Below are 15,921 nucleotides of genomic sequence, written 5' to 3'. Positions count from 1 at the left end.
GCGTTTTCTCTGGGCCAAGGCTCATTTAAAGTGGACTGTGGCAAAGTGGAAAACTGTTCTGTGGTCAGACCAATCAAGTTCTTTTTGGAAAACTGGGACGCCATGTCATCCGGACTAAAGAGGACAAGGACAAACCAAGTTGTTATCAGCACTCAGTTCAGAAGCCTGCATCTCTGATGGTATGGGGTTGCATGAGTGTGTGTGGCATGGGTAGCTTACACATCTGGAAAGGCACCATCAATGCTGAAAGGTATATCCAAGTTCTAGAACAACATATGCTCCCATCCAGACATCATCTCTTTCAGGGAAGACCTTGCATTTTCCAACATGACAATGCCAGACCACATACTGCATCAATTACAACATCATGGCTGCGTAGAAGAAGGATCCGGGTACTGAAATGGCCAGCCTGCAGTCCAGATCTTTCACCCATAGAAAACATTTGGCGCATCATAAAGAGGAAGATGTGACAAAGAAGACCTAAGACAGTTGAGCAACTAGAAGCCTGTATTAGACAAGAATGGGACAACATTCCTATTCCTAAACTTGAGCAACTTGTCTCCTCAGTCCCCAGACGTTTGCAGACTGTTATAAAAAGAAGAGGGGATGCCACACAGTGGTAAACATGGCCTTGTTCCAACTTTTTTGAGATGTGTTGATGCCATGAAATTTAAAATCAATTTATTTTTCCCTTAAAATGATACATTTTCTCAGTTTAAACATTTGATATGTCATCTTTGTTGTATTCTGAATAAAGTATTGAAATTTGAAACTTCCACATCATTGCATTCTGTTTTTATACACAATTTGTACAGTGTCCCAACTTTTTTGGAATTGGGTTTGTAGTTCACAAGTTAAGATCCAGTTAATTTTCCGACATACACTACGCCTATCAAGTAAGGGTACTGTTGGCAGTGGAAACGCAAGCCAGATCAGGGTTTACTGTCCCAAATCGTTCTGTACTGTACTGAACTGAAGCATACCGCTCAGTGGAGACAAGCCCATTAGTCTCACTGATTTAAATGAAGATGATTGTGTTGAGCATATGCGACTTACTTTCAGTTTCATTTGTGTTAGTTTGCACGTCAGCTTGCTGAAGAGATACTTAGTTGTCATATAAATACAAATTTACATATGTTGTCCCAACAGAAGGACATTAGTTTACAGCATTCAATCAAATCTTTTTGTATTTTACATCTCAAGACTTTCTTTAGAGTGTTGAGAGCTGTTTCTGTTCAGGGCTCATTCATCCTTACACAACGTAGGTGTGTTTTTTGACACTCCATCTTAAAAAAACATTATGCTGAGAAGCTGAAAATACAAAGAGATATGATGCAACCCTGCCACCCCATCATGCACAGTGAGTTGAAAGACAACACTGCCATATATCAATAAACATTTTTGATACTGTCATGGAGAGGGAAAGTCCATGGTACACTTTCTTCAGTCATCGACTTTCATCCTGCTATTCGTAGCTGTGCAGAAAGAGCGTGTAAGAGAATATGGGGAAACCATAACAGACTCCGCTGGGACAATGATGACTTCCATCTGTGTTTATGTTGGCTTCTGCTCCTCCCCACCAGCATCCCCCAGCCTCCAAATCTGCACCCCAACAATGTCACACTAATGAACACAGACACAGACAAACCCATTATCTGTCTGCACTTTTTAACCCAAAGGGGAGTCTGTTATTGAAGAACCTCCCCTTCATTTTAGGCCATTTTTAGCTCCTCCTTTCTTCCTGTTTTCTCTTGTTTTCACACTGAAACTCCCATGGTTAATGACATAGTCCATAGCAGAAGAATCAGGTCATTTTGAATTGAAGTTTTCTCTTTCTAGGCCCACAGCGCAAACAGTGGACATCCAAAGATTCAGTTGTGCTAAAGTGAAGGGCTCTACTGTACCCCCACCTCCCTTTTAAGGAGGGTTAACCGCAGTCTGGAATGCAATGACCTAATCCCTTATTGTGTCATGGACAAAAGGAGGAAAATGAATTATGATTCATGCACAACAATGCATTTTGTCCGTTGCCATGGAAATACCAATACAGATGGTGTTTCTACTTTTCAGAACATATTTTATAGGTTATGGCAAGTGACAGTTTATATAGTCATTTCATTCGGGAAAATGAGCTTTCAGTTATTCAGCTGCTTTTTGTGTGGGACTGCTGGAAAGTTTCTTTGAAGAACCAGTCGAGAATGAAAAGATTCTCCAAAACACATGGAAAACCATTTGTAGGAACACAAACCTCCCAACTCCACTGTGTGAATGTGTGTGTAAGTGAGATTGAGTTGTTGTGCATGAATAGTGTTCAAGTGTGTGCATGAATACACTGCATATCAGGGTGGCCAAAAGAGGAAATATGAAGGTTAAATGATTGAATTATTGATTGACTGCATTTTCCTGGCTAACATGCGTTGCAGTCCCAATACAATAGACCCAGACTGGCCCAGACGTCTGCTAACACTCAGAATTATCATAGACCACAAAATAACACCACACACCATGTTGTGAGGTGAAATGGTCTGGAACGGGAGTGTGAAGTTTGGAGCTCATACTTGAAATGTAGGTCAAGTATGTATCTTTATACATAAGCACAGACTTATTGATGGACTAGGTGTTGCATGAATGGGTGGAAGTGCGCTTTTTTTTTCTTCTTCTTCTAGGTGCAGATATGCTTCATACAGATTTCCAGCTCAGACCAGAGGTGGAACTATGCCTAAAAATACTTGAGCGGCTCTGGTACGGAACGCTGCTTCAGCAAGACTCTTCATACTGCAGTTTTTGCCTGGAATTCTGTCCTCCCTCCGGGGTTAGATGCCCCGATGAACCGAAACCATAACAGGCAGTAACATAGCCGTCTTCTTTGTTTAGTTGAGCAGTTTATGGCTTGATGGGATGGAAGGAACTGATAAATAGCACTTCTGTATTTGGGAAAATTTTAGACTGGAAATGATAACCATAAAAGAAAAACCGCTCTTTGCCCTTTTGGTTTTTGCATATTTCGTTGTTTTTTCGCCCACTTTTCAACAATGTACAGTACTGTTCAAAAGTTTGAGGTTAGTAAGATTTTTAAAATGTTTTTGAAATAATTCTCGTATGCTCACCAAGGCTACATTTTTTTTTTTTTTTTGAAAAAGTATTTTTAAATAAATTTCGATTGTGAAATATCATTATAATTAAATTAACTTTTTTTTTTTCTTCTTTTTAATACATTTTAAAATGTAATTTATTTCTGTAATGGCAAAGCTACATTTTCTGCAGCCATTACTCACATCACATCATCCTACAAAAAGAATTCTAATATAATTTGTTGCTCAAGAAACCTTTTTTTTTAATGCATGTTGAAAAAAATTTAAGCGCTGCTTGATGATTTTATATCACAATATTTGTATTTCAATATTTTTGTGGAAACCGTGATACATTTTTAGTGTTCTTTGAGGAATAGAAAGTTCAAAACAACAGCATTCATATGAGATAAAAAATCTTTTGTAACACTATGTATGTATTTACTGTCATTTTCAATCAGTTTGATGTGCCCTTGCTTAATAAAAGTGTAAACTTCTTTAAAGATAACATTGACCCTAAACTTCTGAATGGTAGTGTACTGTAGTTGTATTTGTTCTGTAGCATTATTAAAAGTGGGTCAGAGAAAACATAAGAAAGATCAGAGCAGAACTTGCATTAGAAGAATGGAGCAGCCAAGTCTTGTTTTGGACATGCATGTCTACAGACGTACATTTACAGTATGTACAATGTTAACCACCCACACCGATGAATGATTTTGCATGTTCTGGTCCTCATTATATTTAAAGCCAAGTTGTAATGACTAGCACTGAGATAAAGTATCCTCCTCTACCTCAGACCTCAAACACACCCTTCTCAAATTTGCCAGGAGGTCACGCTAAAACATTAGTTTCTGTTGTAGTTTTGATTACACATGGAATGAAAACCCTAAGGAACCAGAGTAAACACTGAGTTAAGCCCAACACACAATCAATTTGACAGTTTTTTGTTATAAACTGTAATATACTTAAGGGGGAAATTAGAAAATTTAGGCCATGTTGAAAAATGCCGTTCTGGCCAACATAAATAGTCTAAAAAGCATTAACCTGTGCTGTTTATTGGTAATTTCTGAATGTAGAAGGTCTTGCAGTTACAACCTAAAAGGAAAATGGAGTAAAGCACTCAGCACCATTGAAAGCTTGAGGAAACATCTTTTGTACTGTTCTTTCCTGACTGTTTTAACTTTCCTTATACAGTATATTTCCATGAGCAGTCCTTTTGCAGTGTTTTTGTAATGTAAATAGTTGTTCATGTTCTGTGTTACCATTCTACTATATTGAGGTTACCATGGTGATAAAGTGTGCCAGGTGGCAACTGTGAACATTGGTCCTTTGGTCTCTTAAAATGTGTTGTAATTTCCCCCACCTGAAAAGCACTGGAAAATAGCAGTGCTTTCTGTTAACTAAAATGAAAGAAAAAGAAATCAAGACAGACTTTCCATGGGTTACAGGGGGGAAAGGAAAATGAAAAGCGTTTATATGAGTTTGTCATCAACCATAATTGTTTGCATGCAGCCTGGGAAATGAGGGAGGCTCTGGAGGGCCTATGTCGTTATGACAACACAAGGTTGTCACATGTGCTGCCAGCAGTGCCCAACCAACCAAGGCCCAAATCAGACAGTCTTAAACACATTGTAACTCACACTTGCATGCTCATTTGCGCTTATATACACACAATCTCCCTTTCTCTTTTTCTTTCTTTAAACAATCCCACTTACTCACTAATGAGGTTCTATAGTGTGCTCATTGGTTATAGACACCAGGGGCCTTGTGTAGAAAGCTTAGCATAGATTTCATCTTAAAAGTATGTGTCTGAACACGTTTTCAGATTTTTGAAACCCCTACATACACAAAAACTCTTAATTTATTGTGTGGCTTTAAAGGATTAGTTCACTTCAGAATGAAAATTTCCTGATAATTTACTTACCCCCATGTCATACAAGATGTTTATGTCTTTCTTGCTTCAGTCGAAAACAAATTAAGCATTCAAGGATTTTTATCCATATAGTGGACTTCAACGGCTACCAATGGGTTGAAGGTCCAAATTGCAGTTTAAATGTAGCTTCAAAGGTCTCTACACAATCCCAGGCGAGGAATAAGGGTCTTATCTAGTTTCTAAAAAAATAAAAATGATAAACTTTTTAATCACAAATGCATGTCTTGCACTAGCTCTGTGCTTATGCAATCGCATTGGAAAGGTCACACCACACGTGACATAGTTGGAAGTACCGAGTTAGTGTGTACAAAGCAATCAGGCAAAGACTAAGTCAAACAGCCTTTACAAAAAAGGTAAAACAATGTCGGACAATTTTGAGGTTGGAGGAGAAAATGTTTTTTTGCTATATTGCGGTACTTCTGCCTTTCCACTGTGATTACATAATGCATGGTGCATCGCAGAGCTAGTGTAAGATGTAGTTAATGCATTTGTGGTTAAAAAGTATAAAATTTTAATTTTTTATTTAGAAAATAAAGAAATTCTAAAAATTTTAATTCTGAAATGAACTAATCCTTTAATAAGAATGAAAGTACATATGAAAACATTTTTCATAATAACATAAATTACATTTATAATTTATATTTAAAAGATTTTTCTTATAAATATGCCATCTTGGATGTTTTTTTTTTTTCACCCTAGCTTAGAGGTCATTGCAGTGCATTGTGGGATTTCCTTCTCTGCCCTAGCAATTTAGCCAAAAGAAAGTGTCTTAGAGGGCAGCATAATTACACCGCCTACCTTTTGGTACTGTCTTGGCATCAGATGCTTGTCTGTGATGATGTAAAAGGCTGCCTGCGTAGGCAGCACACTAGGAACATAATCTGTATTGCAACAAACTAAATGAGTGATAGGCTGTTAGGTGTACCTCTATATACTACAGCTGTTTTTGTTTAAACACAGACAGAAATTTGGCCGAATGACTTACATTTAGTAAGGTGCCTACACTTCTGTTGGTGCGCCTCCCTGAACTCTTTTTCCAGAACTTGCTGGGCAGCCTTATGATTCTCATCTTTCTGATCTGTAGCTCACTCTGCTTTCTATTTTGCAGCTAGTTTACTATTTTTGATTTGTTTGTGTTTCAGAAATTAGCTTCAGACATTTTGTTTCTTCTACTTATCATGACCAGCTGCTCTTTTACCATAATTTCTCTCTTTTCTTTCTGACAGTTTTGTTTGTTAACATAACCTTTTTCCTCTTGGCACAGATTGATACTGTAGGCCTGTGATTGGTTTATGTCGGCCCCACTATAATCTTGGTGCAGGATGAACAGTTGACCTCTAAAATGCACTTCAGATAAGATTGATGATGCCTCAGCAGTTTTGATATTATTAGCTTGGATTCATTGGAACCAGTGAAGCTGAAATTTTTTTCTTCACATTTCTTAGAAAAGCAGAAATGAACACTGTAATCCAGGAGACTGAATGATTGAGCTGACCACTTTCTCTGTCTCTCTTTCTCTTTCTCTTCGTCCCAAAGCCTCCAGACAATGGCCCTCCTCCTTTGCCGAGCTCCTCTCTTCCTGAAGGTTATTATGAGGAAGCTGTTCCACTAGGCCCTGGCAAAGCACCAGAGTACATCACCTCTAGTAAGGACAGTTACACTATAAAGATCACTTTATGACAGTACTGTAACTGCATCTGTGACCTAAGAAAGACCAGAATATATTTGAAATATTTCAATAAAGTCTAATCTGAGTCCCAACTGTATTCTTAGATTATGACTCGGATGCTATGAGCAGTTCATATGAGTCATATGATGAGGAAGAGGAGGACGGGAAGGGGCAGAAGATGCGTCACCAGTGGCCATCTGAGGAGGCCTCCATGGACCTGGTGAAAGATGCACGAATCTGTGCCTTCCTGTTGCGAAAGAAACGTTTTGGACAGTGGACCAAACTGCTCTGTGTCATAAAGGACAACAAACTGTTGGTGAGCACACACACACATACACACACACACACATACACACACACACACAGATATAAACACTCACTAGAGGGGAGTGGGGTAAGATTTGGCACTTTTTTTTTTTTTTTTTTTTTTTTTTAAAAATTTCTTTAAGCCAGAAAAACTCCTAATTACATATCCACCAAAAAATAAAAAAGTCTTCCATAAAATAGGGCTAAGAAATAATGCTTATCGAACAAAAGTGGTTATCACACAACTTGGCCACTTTAAAAGAACATCTAGGTTAATAATGTAACCACCGTTTCCCAGAAGAGGGAACGGAGACGTTACGTTGGACTGATGTCATGGGTTCTCACCTGGGAGCCCAATCAACTCCAGGTGGTAACAAAACATGCCAATGAAAATTGGCTAGTGAAATTTGCATGCCAAGTCACACCTACCCGGACTAACAGGTATAAATAGGACCGGCATACTCACTTCATTCATGTTTTGTTGAGGAGCTGAGACAGGATCCCGGCCATTCAGTGGTGGTTCAGGGCTTGTGGCAGGGGGACATAACATTTCCATTCTCTTCTTCAGGGAACGGGGTTACATTAGTAACCTAGACGTTCCCATTCAGTTACGTTGGACTGACGTCAAGGGGTCCCTATGGAAAGCGTCACAGCCAATGAACCGTGTTACGAGTGTTGGAGACGAAGATGCTGTCAAGCCGTCGCGTGCCTTTTTGGCTACTGTCGTCACACTGTCATAACCTTCCCAGCGCCCCATGTAAACCTGAGAGACAGTCCTCCATACTGAGGGGGATGGAAGGAACAGGGTTTACTCTGGGGACGTTCAAAGCAAATTATGAATGAATTGAGTATGCACCTCTTTATACCCATTTGTGACTCGGCATGCAAATATTACTAGCCAATGTTCATTGGCACATTTTGTTACCACTTGGAGGTGATTGGGCTCCCGGGCAAGACCCCATGATATCAGTCTGAAGTATCGTCGAACGTGACTGACTGAACGGGAACAATTGACTATTTTACCAATTAGAAATCCCATTCTAGGGTCTTGTGTTGTGACACATTATTCACATTTTCATAAACCAATCAGGAACATTTCAGGATGTAATGTGAAATGTATGGAATGTCAAATGTAGTGAAAAAAAATTCAACAATTTGTTGGAAGTATTTAATGGATTCGGAGGAAAAACTTTAATTTGATATGCTGAGATGGAAAGAACCTGGCACACTTAACCCCACAGTTATTATTTTAGGAAAAATGCTTCATTTAATAATTAATGATGAATGTTTAGCCAAACAGTTCCCATGTTTTTCTACATTGGTAATTCTATTTAATCCTGAAAAGGTTTGCTCTTCTATAAAATGTATTTTACTTATCATGTAAAAGGGTACATTGAAAAATACATTAAATATATGTTCACATGACAAAAATTATGAGACTGATTATCGAGGTGAGATTACTTGCTCACTATCCCATGTCCTCTAAGCGATTTTGTTTAGTTTGACTCAGGTTATGTTGTAGTGAGTAAACAAAATGATTTCAGAGGAAAATATTTATGGCTAAACAGCTTATCTAATATGTCTCTCTCTTTCTCTCAGTGCTACAAGTCGTCCAAAGACCAGACTCCACAGATGGAGCTCCTCCTTTCTGGCTGCAGTATCACACACATTCCCAAAGACGGCAAGAAAAAGAAGCATGAACTGAAGATCGTCCATCAGGGAGCTGATGCTCTGGTGCTTGCTGTACAGAGCAAAGAACAGGCCGAAGAGTGGCTAAAGGTAACCAAAGCACAGCTCAAACAGTGCTAGGCTTCAGCGCAGTGTTATGGAGTAGCTTATTAGAAACCAGCTGTCGACCAGCGAGTTTTTTTTTCCTGGTGAACTGCATGGGAATGTCTGTCTTTTCAGCATAGATGTTAAACAAACAAGGAGTAGCAATCCTCAGGTCCAGCTGTTCAGTTGGGTGTGTGAGGTTCTGCGCATAATAAATACAGCATTATGCATACTATTACATCTTTGTTTTCGGCCAGCTCTACAGCACATCAGTACATTTTGATATTTTATGTCCGCCTAAAGTTCATTCCACTTTCATGCGCATGTCTCGTATGAGCCTAACCTCTAAAAAGTGTTTCTTGTTGCAAGGATTTTAGGATTTTAGTCTTTAACAGCTCTGAAGATTGCACTTGTTGATAACTTGCTACTTTGATAGTCTGCTGTGTATCTGTTTAAAGCTGTTTTCCTCCCCATCTGTTTTTCACAAACATTAAGAAAAGTGCTCGTGAAAGTCTCTGGGCTCTCGTGTGATGGATCTTTGAGTTTATAACCTGAAAGCAACTTATGCTGTACAAAGATCATCAAAACCAGCTGCAGTCAACGGACGATTGATGGAAATAGCATTTCCCTCATCGCTGTCCATCACTCTTCTGGTGGCTCTGTTTATAAAGACATCACTTGTTGCAATCGTCTCATTTATAAAGACACAAAAAAAAAGATTTTCTGAATCCGTTACCATGTTTCCATGTGGTGAGGAGCTTCTGTTTATTGATTTGCGGGCAGGAAGGCACATGCAGTGAGCTGTACAGCACCTTCAAATGGGTGTGGACATCAGATTGTTCAAATATACAGCTCAGGAAAGCAACAACAGCCATAATTGCTGTTTAGGAAGAGGGCATAGCTCAGCACTGTTTGGTCAGGTGTCGTGTGTACTAAAACCATACTGGAGTAATTGATTTCTGCTTGGGATAAACAGAAACCACCCTAGCTCGAAGGGTTTTGTTGTATTGTATTTCATTCAGGCACATACTGTACACCCAACAACTCAAGGGTGCGTAGGGACTCATTCCCAATATGAAAAAGCACATTCCCTCTAACTTCTAGATCATTAATAACCTGGTAAATTATTTATTCCACTGAAACTCTTTTGAATTATTCCACTATTTTTAATTCTCCTAAATAATTATTCTAATGGCTCCCTTATGAAACCATTTTATTTTTAAAATATGAATTACAATTGAAGCAGAGGAAAAGTTAATGACTTAACTCACATTCTGTACTGTCTTTCATTCATGCACACGCTGTGCATGGCAGAACACAGAGGTGGTGGAGAGTTTGTGGCTTCTGTTTGATTGTGAGAAAAGAAAGTTGATTGACTTTTGCAGAGTTCCCATGGGAAATAGAGTAGAATTACAATTTGCTAGGCCTGGGAAAATCATGAAAATCTTAAAAGTCTTGGAAAAGTTATAAAATATTTCACTAGTCTAGTTTATATTTTTCTAGCTCTAATTGCTAATATATATAATATAGAAAACAAAATTGCTCATTGTGAGTGCATTTGCTTTCTTTTCTTTTTTTAAAATAAGTGGAAAATAAGTTTTTTTCTTGCTAATGTCATTTTTTCCCTAAACATTAAATCTTTAGATATTAGGTCATTAATAACCCAATTAATTATTTATTTCACTGAAACTTCTTTGAATATTAACAAGATGAGGTTGTTTCAGATTGTGGCCGAGTTTTACTCTGGTTCAGTTGTAACCAGTTTTTAAAAGTGGAAATAAATGGTTTTATATGGGAGCCATTAGATGGAGTATTAAAAATTGTGGCATATAAGGTGATAAGGAAACTTTTTTAGCCTTTAATGGAATACTTCATGTCTTCAAACAAAATCGAGGATCATTATAGAAGCCCAGAGGCGTCTGTGGTCCGTTAATGCTTTATCCAGTTTGCTAATGATCTATTTATGGAAAATGTTAGCTTGTTGTTTTCCATGATTCATTTTTAATTCTCTTTTAGTGTTGTATCTTTTCTCGGCACTGTTTTCCTCTTTGTTTCTCTCTCTTCCAGTCTTTATTCGACTAGTTCTCTATTTGATGTAGCTCCTCTGTTCTGATCCTTTGGACAGGCCTGGGGAAATTCCACCTTCTGTCTTTCTTCTTCCCTTCGTTCTTCTTTCTTTTTTGTCATCTGACTCTCCACTGCCTTGGGCTAGAATGGTAAGAAACGGAGTGTATTCGTTTTTGTTGTGTGTGTAAATGAACGTGACCACTGAATGATGTTGACGGTTTTATTCCTCTTGTCACTTCCTGCTTTCTGTTGGGTTTCATTTTATTAGCTACTTTGGTGTGTCTTTGTGTGCTGATTGCTATGAAATTGTTAATTAATGCCCTTAATTAATGCTTGTCATTGGCTTTGCTTCCCATCACTATCTATTTTGGCAGTTTTGCTTTATGACTCGAAGTTTGTTTGACCTTTAACTTTGGCTTTTTTGTTGGATTTTATGCAGTAGTTATTATATGAAAATATCAATGCTAATGAGGGCACATTAGCACAGAAAAAAAGATTTTTTGACTGCGCGTATCCCAGAAACCCACTTCTTTGCAGTTAAAGCCAAAGAGTGAGGCCACAGCCTGCAATTTTCCCGTGAGCCCAATTATGTAAAACGGTTGCCAAACCCCAACGTGCTGCGTCAAGTTACGATGCTCAGAGGAGCTCAACAAAAAAGGATATTTGGTTATATTTTGGTCTTTGGGATGGGGGCAGATTGGGAAGAGGGTGTGACGGTGTGTAAAGGTGAGCGCCTCTCTTTGCGATGCTCTCTTTATCCATCTAGTTCACTCGACACCACTGGTTGTGGGGTTTTTGGATGTAACCCCCAGGTAATGTGAGGTCACGCTCTTATGTGGCGGCGAAGAGTCTGTGCAGTCTGGAGATCTCTGGATATCTCATTCACACAGAGCCACTGCACAGTGCATAGACAGCCACGAGAGCAATGACGCATGTAACAGCCTTCCAGCTGCACTTCCAACTGCATGTGACGTGCAGAATCCTTTTGAGCGCATGTGCATGGCAGAACGTGGAGGTGGTGGAGAGTCTGTGGCAGCTGTTTGACTGGGAGCAAAAAAAAAGTTTTTGATCGACTATTCCAGGGTTCCCATGGGAAATCTGCAATTTTTAGGCCTGGAAAAATCATGAAAAATAATAAAATCTTAAGTCTTGGAAAAGTTGTAAAAATGGCTCTAGTCTAATTTATTTCTTTTTATATACAGTGCTCAGTGTAAATGAGTACACCCCCTTTGAAAAGTAACATTTGAAACAATATCTCAATGAACACAAAAACAAATATATAAAAAAGTTTTATATAACATCTGTTTAACTTATAGCATGGAAGTAAGGTTAATATAACTTACAGAACAAAATTTTCAGTTTTATTCAAATTGAGGTGATGCAAAAATGAGTACACCCCACTGAAAGTCTCTGGAGCAAAGCTAAATTTTAGACTACAAATGTCTCATTTAACAAGAATTCAACCACAGGTGAGTTATTATTCATTACACAGGTGTCCAGCAGACAGTTGACTATAAAAGGGTGTTAAAACCCCTTCCCATTTCATGCTGTCAGCAACGGCACCACATGGAAGAGAAATGTCACAAGACCTGAGAAAGAAAATAATTTCTTTACACCAGGAAGGTGAAGGCTACAAGCAGATCAGCAAAGCTTTACTTATCAGTCAGAATACTGTAGCAAAAGTGGTACAAAAATTTAAAAAAGATGGAACTGCAACCATCTCACAGAGACGTCCAGGTCGTCCACGGAAGTTAACACCTCGACAGGAGCGTCTTCTGATGAGAAGGGTTGAAGAAAATCGCCATGCAAGTTCACTGCAGTTATATAAAGAAGTAGAAAGCCAAACTGGGGTGACTATTTCGCTGATACAATATGGTGTACACTGCAGAGGAATGGCATACATGGGTGCCGTCCACGAAAGAAGCCTCTCCTAAAGCCTAGGCACAAAAAAGCCCACCTAGAGTTTGCCAGGGCCCAGGCTGATAAAGATGAAGACTACTGGGGCTCTATCATCTGGAGTGATGAGACCAAGATAAATGTTTTTGGAACTGATGGCTTCACTATTCACAACTGTATGGCGTTGCAAAGGTGAGGAATACAAAGAAAAATGCATGGTGCCTACAGTGAAACATGGTGGTGGCAGTGTCCTTATGTGGGGCTTCATGAGTGCTGCTGGTGTCGGGGAGCTGCATTTCATTGATGGCATCATGAATTCACAGATGTACTGCTCTATACTGAAAGAGAAGATGCTACCATCACTCTGTGCCCTTGGTCGTCGTGCACTTTTCCAACATGACAATGATCCTAAACACACATCTAAGTCCACTGTTGGATTTCTGAAGAAGAACAGGGTGAAAGTGATTCAGTGGCTCCTGATCATTCTTTAGGTCATTCTTGAAGAATGAAAAAAATAGATGTTGCAAAATGTCACCAACTTGTTCATTTCATACCTAGAAGACTTGGTGCTATCATTAAAAATCATGGAGGCCACACAAAGTACTAGATATAGTAGTTTTTGTTGTGGGGTGTACTCATTTTTGCATCACCCTAATTTGAGTAAAACTGAAAAATGTGTAATCTAAGTTATATTATTAACCTTACTTTCATGTTATAAGTTAAACAGATGTTATGTTCAACTTAGTCTTGTCAACATTTTGGAAATTGTTTTTGTGTTCAATGAGATATTATTTAAAATGTTACTTTTCAAAGTGGGTGTACTCATTTATGGTGAGCACTGTATGTGTGTGTGTGTGTGTGTATATATATATATATATATATATATATATATATATATATATATATATATATATATATATATAATATACCTCTAATTAATAATACAATTAAATATATTTGCTAGATCAAATATAAAACACTTTTTTTTTTATAATTCTTGGAAAATTTCTCTAGTTAATGGCATTTTTTGTTTGATGTGTGATTGTTCTTATGACTTTCTATGAGAAAGTGATCACATGAAAAGATTTCTGCACAGTATATTTCTTTATGTACTATATAACAAGCATTCTCATTCATTTGAATATGGAGAGTTGAGAAATATTGAATTTCTGCATGTTGTTTTGCACTTTAACTTTTTGTTCTGTGGTCTCTTTAAGGTGATGAAGGAAGTCTGCTCCAATGGAAATGGAGTGGTGGACTGTGACGGTGCTGGCTCTGGTTCCCCTATTCACAAAGCAGAGCTGGAAAAGGTGTGAATTACTAATTATATTTATGTGAAGTACATTTGTGTGTGTGTGTGTGGATTTACTATGCCTGCAGCGTACATGCAGGTCTACCTACATGCAGGTATGTGAGACTGTGTGTCGTTTTGCATGCTTGCCAGCTTCACCACACCTCAGTACCCTGCACAGGCGCCTCTTCTCTGTATTCCTGCACAGTGGCTCTTCTGCCAGGGCATGGAGGGCTATAAAAACTACATATGCGCACCAAATTCCATCTTGCCACGGATGTGTGCTGCTGGCAAGGTTAAATAGGTGTGGGAGGAAATGTGATCTTATCATTTTTTAAGAACACATTCTTTAGTATGCAGTATGCTGTGACATTATTTTTGCAGCGTGTGCATGTTACACTTGTTTATGTGTGTGTGTTGTTTTTAAGACACATCTAAGGAGGTTTAATGTTAAAACTCTTTAAAACGGGCACAGCATGCATGAGCCTAGTCTAATTATTCACACTTAATGCTAAACAGATGCTCTATGAGTTTTGTTTGGGTAGACTGCAGAGATTTAAGCATATGGGCTTTAGTATTCCATACACTTTGTTTGTATGCATTCAATGTGTCTTGAATCCACCTATTGTTTGTGCTGTTCAGTATACATTCTCCTGATAAAATGCACGCTTTCTCTGTAACTGCAAGTGTATCCATAACTTTACTGTTGTTTTGCAGAAGCTGTCCTGCGATCGACCCAGTTCAGATGGAGAGCCCTGCCATGAAAATGGCATCTCAGATGGCAAAGATCCAGGTGAGTCTTCATGTCTAGTCCTTTTGTTTGGGCCATATCATTGGAGACGACAGAGTTTTTCTATATAAAGGGAGAGTATCTTGTGTCATACACTGTCAAAAAAAGTAAGGAGCAATTTCTACCTGATCTAATTAGGTTTTTTTTTGTTTTTCAATGAAACAATCGTGCAATACATATTTATACACACACACACATAATATTTAGGTTGATTCAGGGATATTTAATTTATAATAATAATAATTATAAACATTTTCAGCATTAATTTGTCAATACAATATTTAAAAAAAAAAAATCTTGAAAAATTATGAAGTGTAGTCTAAGTCTGAAAAGCACCAATAAATTTAATCCTATAAAGTTGATGTTTATTTGACTTGAAAGACTGCATTGTTCGAACAACGCCAAAGTCAAGGCAAGGAGACCCTTCCTAAATAATCTAATAGGATTATTTATCTGGTATTTACACCACACAGTCTCGATCTGGGATTGAACTTTTCAGGACATCTGTTTCAGGTCTGTGGAAATGTTTCTTTTTTTCTTTTTCTTTTTTCAATTTGAGACTGCCTTGCCTCAGACTTGTTGGTGAAGAATTGCCTAATTTGAGTGGATTCCAAGACTTTTGCATCTGCAAACCCGTATGATTGATAGCTCGGCATCATAGCCACAAGCCGCAGCAACTGCTCTGCTGTTTTCACATGAGTTATAGCAGCTGACCTCTGATAAAACCTACAGATAAAGTAACTCCTATAATAATTCCTGTAAAAGTGTGAGGGTATCTAAAGGATCGCAAATGAGATTAAATCTTTTTTATAACAAAAAATGTAGGGTAGCATTTCTTGGCGGCAGAAACACAAACCATCTCTATCTGATCTCTTCTGTGTCTGTTTGAAAGCACCTTAGATATTCTTACATCACACCAGCAGCCAACCGCTGCACCTCTTTGATGAAAGATGTTTGAAAATTGAAAAGAGCCAGGCAGATTAATCAGATTCCAGCTGTCGTAAGCGCTGAGATGCTGTGAAATCATATTAGCCTGATCGCAGAATTTTCCCTCATGATAAAATAAAGAGAACTATGTCTGTATAGGTCCTTTAAGGGCCAATGGTTTTTGCATCTGTGACTTTGGGT

General features: G+C 38.3%; 1 protein-coding gene across 5 annotated transcripts in view; it reads left to right on the top strand.

Annotated features, from left to right (window-relative positions):
* The window catches only part of afap1 (actin filament associated protein 1), a 61,919-nt gene that overhangs the window by 33,293 nt on the left and 12,705 nt on the right, over positions 1 to 15,921 (top strand). For all 5 annotated transcript variants that reach the window (XM_067369600.1, XM_067369602.1, XM_067369598.1 and 2 more), the window contains 5 exons: positions 6,538 to 6,646; positions 6,775 to 6,986; positions 8,576 to 8,755; positions 13,930 to 14,022; positions 14,721 to 14,796. In XM_067369600.1, coding sequence (XP_067225701.1) covers positions 6,538 to 6,646; positions 6,775 to 6,986; positions 8,576 to 8,755; positions 13,930 to 14,022; positions 14,721 to 14,796 — 670 coding nt within the window. The remainder of the gene's footprint in view (positions 1 to 6,537; positions 6,647 to 6,774; positions 6,987 to 8,575; positions 8,756 to 13,929; positions 14,023 to 14,720; positions 14,797 to 15,921) is intronic.

Source organism: Chanodichthys erythropterus, chromosome 19 (genome assembly GCF_024489055.1).
Source record: "Chanodichthys erythropterus isolate Z2021 chromosome 19, ASM2448905v1, whole genome shotgun sequence".
NCBI classification, from domain to species: Eukaryota; Metazoa; Chordata; class Actinopteri; order Cypriniformes; family Xenocyprididae; genus Chanodichthys; species Chanodichthys erythropterus.
This window is presented reverse-complemented; position numbering and strand designations above follow the sequence as displayed.